Source organism: Zingiber officinale, chromosome 2B (assembly GCF_018446385.1).
Source record: "Zingiber officinale cultivar Zhangliang chromosome 2B, Zo_v1.1, whole genome shotgun sequence".
Lineage (NCBI taxonomy): Eukaryota > Viridiplantae > Streptophyta > Magnoliopsida > Zingiberales > Zingiberaceae > Zingiber > Zingiber officinale.
The window spans coordinates 91,645,734-91,652,296 of record NC_055989.1 but is presented as its reverse complement, the minus strand read 5'-3'; the positions used below and the strand labels follow the sequence as shown (position 1 = coordinate 91,652,296).

The 6,563-nt window shown below is 41.6% G+C and overlaps 1 protein-coding gene across 1 annotated transcript; it reads left to right on the top strand.

Annotated features, from left to right (window-relative positions):
- The first annotated feature begins 1,538 nt into the window (after nt 1-1,538).
- On the top strand, nt 1,539-3,530 carry LOC122046344 (patatin-like protein 3). The gene is made up of 2 exons (XM_042606992.1): nt 1,539-2,812; nt 2,878-3,530. The coding sequence occupies exons 1-2, from the start codon at nt 1,865-1,867 to the stop codon at nt 3,214-3,216; spliced, it is 1,287 nt and encodes a 428-aa protein (XP_042462926.1). The 5' UTR covers nt 1,539-1,864; the 3' UTR covers nt 3,217-3,530.
- The last annotated feature ends 3,033 nt before the right edge of the window (nt 3,531-6,563 follow it).

Genomic DNA, 6,563 nt, shown 5'->3' with positions numbered 1-6,563 from the left:
ATATTTGTTCCTAAGTTATGAATGTGTTCATTATTAATTGGTAGTATTTTTTTTAGTTTTAAATATAAACTAAAAATAAATAAAAGATTATAAACATATAAAAAAATTATTGAAAAAAATAAAACTGAAAAAAATTTGATAAAGAAATTGATTAAAAAATTAATAAAAAATTAAAATTTTAAAACATCAATTGAAAAAATATAAGTATTATGAAAAAAATAATAAATTAAATTATTTAAAAAATAAAAATAAATAAAATTTATATAAAATTGAAAAATAAAGTATTGATAAAAAATAATAAATTAAATTAATTAAAAAAATAAAAACTAAATAAAATTTATATAAAATTAAAAAATAAAGTATTGATAAAAAATAATAAATTAAATTAATTTAAAAAGTAAAATTAAATAAAATTAAAAATATAATTGTATGAGAGTTATTTTTAAATAAAATTAATTAAAAAATTAAAATAAAATCAGAATTAAATGAAATTAAATAAAAAATAAAAAATCAAAAAGGGGAGGTGGAGGGGTACATGCGACTTTTGGGGGGGGGGGGGGGGAATCAGCCCTCCTGACCTAAAATAAACTTAATCGGTCCTGACGATGTATACCCACCCTTTCGTCGTATAAGGAGCCGTCTTTTTTATTTTTGCCTATTAAATACTACTTAATTAATGAATGAATATCTTTTCCTTTTATGTCCGACCAACCAATATTGCTAATCATTTGCATGCAAATACGAGTCCAGTTCCTTATTCACGTAAAACCCATTGAATGCAGCGGTACGCTCGCCGTGCACATCCTCGTAGTCGTCGTAGGTTTCTCTAACCCATTCAATGCTGCGGAACGCTCGCCGTGCACGTCCTCGTAGTCGTCGCAGGCTTCTCTAACCCATCATTAAGTGTACCTATCTCAATCAAATCACTGTACTTATCCCTAAATTAAAACGATCAAGAATTTAATTACGTTCTTAATCATCTCGATGCAGGCCATGCAGAGACACGCCCCCTGCGGCAGCAATCATCGTTTAAACAGCAGATCAAACAAAACACACGGAGCTTAACAGAAACAGAGATTTAGAAAACACTGTGGGAAACAAAGTGTGATGGGCTGAGTCAGTAATCACGAGGTGGAAAAAGAGGAGAGGTCTTAAGTTACCTTAAGATGCCACGTTTGTTGGAAACCTGAAATGGTTCTTATTGGCAGGGGAAAAATAATAAAAATAATTTTAAGGCTGCATAAAGATTGATAGTAAAGAAAAGAAGGGGCAGAGGAATAAAGTGGAGTCTAACTGACAGTCTCCTTTGAACATGGTATTTCATTGATGAAATTTGGAATATTTAAAATGGTGAAACTTCTAGGGGGCAAAATGAATGTGTTTTTTTTGGTATTATGGGACCAGACGGCATGACTCAAGCGCGTCCGAACCAACCGGCGGCGTGATTTGATCGCACCAAAGACTTTAGACACTCCGCTGTGTCCCACCTCGCAGGGGGGCAGCGTATGCGACTCCATCCTCACCGTCCGTTGATCCTGCACAACCACAACCCACTCACCCCAGGTGGACTCTGTACGGCCTCTCCTGTCTAATCCCCTCGCGCAATCCACGCAAAAACACACGAAAGGGACCCACCTTTTAGCTGCAATCATCGCCGTCCGTAGCTCATCAAACCTCCCGTCAGATCGACGGCGGAGAGACCAACCATCAATACGCTGGCGCAGGTTTCTAACTTGCGCCGAGTCGCGTCGCTTTATAAAGAACAGGGAGGCATTGCTATCGTCGCCATTCTTCCTCTGCTTCTGCTTCCCGCCTTTATCGGCGCGCCGCCAAGAAAGAGGCAGAGTATAGGATATTTGAGACGATGTCATCGGCGGCGGCGGCGGCTTCGGCTTGGATAGAGCCGAGCTTGGACATGGACAAGCTCAGTTACGAGATCTTCTCGATACTGGAGACCAAGTTCCTCTTCGGATACGACGACCAAAACCCTTTCCCGCCCTCTACTCCCGCCACCCCCCTCGGCTCCGCCCTCCGGCATTCCTCTGCTGGCAAGGTTTGCATTCTCTCCATCGACGCCTCCGACGGAATCCTGGCCGGCGCCTCCCTCGTCCGCCTCGAGGCATCCATTCGTAAACAGACCGGCGACCCCGCCGCCCGTGTCGCCGATTTCTTCGATCTCGCCGCCGGATCTGGGGCTGGCGGAGTCCTTGCCGCCGTGCTTTTTACCCGCGGCCCCGACGGCCGCCCCATCCTCTCCGCCGCAGAAGCCCTACGCCTTCTCGGCAAGCACCACCGCCGTCTCGCCAACGGCGCCCAGCGGAAGGGTATCCTCGACGGCATTCTTTGCCGGGCGGGCGGGGGCCTGTTCCGGCGGGTGTTTGGCGACGCCACGCTGCGGGACACCCTCAAGCCGTTGCTCATCCCGTGCTACGACCTGGCGACGGGGGCGCCCTTCGTGTTCTCGAGGGCCGACGCTGTGGAGGCGGACGGCTACGATTTCCTCGTGGAAGAGGTGTGCGCAGCCACGTGCGCGGCCCCTGCTGCCGGCGCGCAGGCGGTCGAGATGCGTTCCGTGGACGGAAGTACGCGGATCCGAGCGATCGGAGGTGGGTTGGCCATGGGGAACCCCACGGCGGCTGCGATCACTCACGTGCTCAACAACCGGCAGGAGTTCCCCGCCGCGGCCAGAGTGGAGAACCTACTGGTAGTCTCGCTCGGAGGCGTTGAAGCACCGATAGCTTCTGGGAAGCCCTCTGCCCCGCTCTCCACCGCGGAGCTCTCAAAGATCGCCTGCGGCGCCCAGCTCGATGTGGTAAGAACCGTAGTTAAAAACCCCTAAATGAGTAAAACCACAATGGTAATTAAATCAAATCGCAGGTGGATCAAGCGGTGGCAATGGCATTCGGGGGCCGACGGATGACGAACTACGTACGGATTCAGGGATACGGCTCAACGGCGAGGGCGCCCTCGGCGGCTGCGGAGTCTTCGCTGACGGAGAGGGGAGTGGAGTCAGTGCTGTTCCGCGGGCGGAGGCTGTCGGAGCGGACGAACGGGGAAAAGCTGGACGCCTTCGCGGCGGAGCTGATCAAGGAGCACGAACGGCGGAAGCGGAGCACCACCCCGGCGGTCATCATCAAGCCCTCCATGACGCCCTCCCGCTCGTCGTCGTCCACTTTCACCACCATGGCCTCCACCGTCACGTCGGCGTCATTCTGATCGACGGACAGCATTGCAAGAAAGGGATCTCGCGGTTCACGATGACAATGATGACCCATCGTCTGTATATTTTCTTCGAACCCACTTAGGCCTTTTCATTTTTTACAAAGCACCCCTCTGGCCGAGCCTGAGTGAATTAGCAGCTTCAGAGTAAGGTTTCAATCGCAATTCTGTTGTTTGTGAGGGTTTGATTGTTAATTGACATCTGCAGAGGACCAAATTGGGCGATGGCAAAAAAAATAAATTAAAAAAAAAAAACTAATTTGATGTGGGCACGATCTTTGTTTCTAAATACGAGCGTTTCTTTATTGTGCTTTTCGAGGCCACAAAATGTTGATTTTATCTTTTATATATTGTTTTCCTAAAAAGATAAAAAGAGAGTTCCAGACAATGAGACGTTGACTCGTTTAACAGCCAGCTAATCGGTGCTACGTGCGTGGGTCCGGTGGCTTGCGTGTGGTTCCTGGAGAAGGCGCACGAGCGAGGAAGTCTCGCCGTTAAACTGGCGCTTGATTCGTTACGATGCCGACGTGCGTGTGGCTTTTTCTACTCCGCGTCTGGAGCCACGTGGACAAGAGGTACGATAAGTGTCTTTGAGAAATGACGGTGGCTTCCATGATGTCACTGAGTCGTCTCGCTGAGAATTTAGAGACAATTCGGCAGCGAGTTGATCCCTCCCTTGTTCTCCCATCGGAACACTTTTTTTCTCCTTTTATTTTCTTATTCCAAATATAATTAAGGCATTAAAATTTTCACCTTCCAATCATTAAATTTCCTTCCAAATTTTATTAGAAAAATTACCTTTAAACCTCCAAACATTTTTTTTTAAAAAAAAACAAGAATTAATATAATTTATTTACTTTTTGTACCAAAATATATCACAAGAACATAGAAGGACCACGAAAGTCCCCAAAGCTGCAAGAGTAGCAAGCAAGCAAAGCAGCCTCAGTCAGTCATCAGCCAGCCCTCTCAGATAGCATGCAACAAGTACATCAAGCATTTATTATCTCCTTCTATTTGTCCTCTTGGTGATAAAAAATGAATACGCTCGTCTCCAACTTTCTATTAGTCCTCTCACTCGTTTATAGATATGTCCATACAATATTTCCATTAGTCATGGATTTTTCATCAATACACCAATTAAAGGAGCTGAAAGATATTAAGTGGGTCGGTGCCTACATTCAATTTTCTACAATTCCACTGAGTTGAACCCTGTCGAGGAGAACAAATTAACACAGTACTATTCCTTCTGCTGCATTGACAAGCATAGCTTTTACCCCCTGCGATTAAGTAGATCTCGTTGGTACGGTGGTCCTCTCCTTCCTGCCGATATGGTTAGCCATCAGAATTAAAATTATATTACAAAATTAATTATTTTATTTAGTATAATTTTAAAATTATAATATAATATAATCTAAATTATAAAAGATAATAAACAGATAATAAAATTGTTGACTAAATAATCTAATTAAATTCCAAATTCAATTATATTATAAACTCAATTACATTACTCTTAATTAAATATAGCCTAGCTAACTTAGTATATATCCAAGAGGACCACGCCATGCACACTCTGTGTCTTGATTCGATGCATGGAAGCTAAGCATGTGCTAGCTAGAAATCAATAAAACCTGATCATCCTTTTCTTCTCTAAGGCAGTACTGGCTAGTTGATGGTGCAGTGACAGCAGAGCGACGAGATGATGATTGGGTTGTTAACAGCCACATGCATGAAGATGAAGGAACGTACGAGATTGTCCATGCATGCGTGGGGGACCTTAAGAAGACTCTTCGATTAAAAGCAAAAGCAGCATCCATGCACAAACGTTAAGGAATAAGGACTGTGAGTAAGTTGATCAGTGAGTGAGTGAGTGAGTGACTATTCAAATTGGCAGCGAGTAAAAGTAACAGAACTCCGCGGAGAGAAGACTTCTCGTGTATGAAAGAATTAACTAGATGAAATTAAAACGAGGCAAGAAAAGCACTTTTAATGTTCCACGGGCATGATACTCTTGGTTAGTCCTAAAAAAATCGTATCAATTTTACTATACAAAAATTTTATACAAGTATTGAATCTTTCCTTAAATAATCTAGCTATTGTATTATTTAGAAGTTAAATTATGAATCGCAGACGGAACTTAACATCATTAATTCCAAATTTAACTTATCTGTTCTTAATGATTTAGATTTGAATCGCAAACGGAACTTAACACTATTGATTCAAATCCACCTATGTTATTAATTCCATTAAATATTATTTTCTAAAATCGACTTCCAGGACTGCATGGCGAGGCACATGATCTTTTTGGATATGGGAGCAACCACCACCGCCTAGACAAAGCCTTTTAAGGAAAGCTAATATTTAATTTCCTTAAATAACTCTAGGTTAACCAAAAAAAACAATCGAATCACAAATTTGAAAAACAAAGAAAACATAAACTCGAAAAATAAATTCGAAAAACTAGATCTAATGCCTCTTGTGTTCGGAATTCTTACAAAAAGAAATAACTAACATGATGCGGAAAACAATTGCTAATTATACCTTCTCTTTGTATGCTAATGACCTCGAGATCTTCTGCCGTATTCCTCGCCTCACCTTGGACGTCGTGTGGGCGACGATCTTCCAAGATGAACACCACCAAAAAACTTTCTTCCTCTTCCTTTAAAATCCGGCCACCAACACCACCAAGGAGAAGAGAGCAAAAGGGAAAAGAGAAGGGAGAGGGTCGGCCACTAAAAGAGTCTCCACCAAAAGAATAAGAGTTGTGTTTCATGAGGCCCTCTCACCCCCTTTTTTATATTACTTGCCCAAGGCAAATAAGGGAAGAATTTTTACAAAAAATTAAAATCTTTCTCTTGTTTTTCCTTTTCCCTTTTAATTTTTCTTTTCTTTCCTCTTGATTAAATCAATCACCAAATCATTGGATGATGATTTTAATTTTATTTTGTTTTGGCTGGCCACCTTGCTTGGGCACCAAGTAAGGGTGGTCGACCCCCTTAAAGAGGAAGGAAATATATTTTTTATAAAATTTTACAAGAAGAAAAACTCTTATAAAATTTTTACAAACTCTCTTTCCTAAAGTAGAAGTTAAAAAAGGAAAGTTTTAAAAATTAAAACCATGTTTTAAAATTTAAAACTTCTCTTATAAAATTTTCTTTTTTAACATGATGGTAGAAAATTTAAAATTTAAAACTTCTCTTCTTTTTTTTTCTAAACCATGAAGATGGTTAAAAAAGGAAAGTTTTTAAAACTTTTAAACTTTCTTTTAAAACATGTGGCCTAATTCAAATAAGGAAAATTTTTAAATTTAAAATATCTCTTTTAAAACTTGTGGTTTTATACAAAGA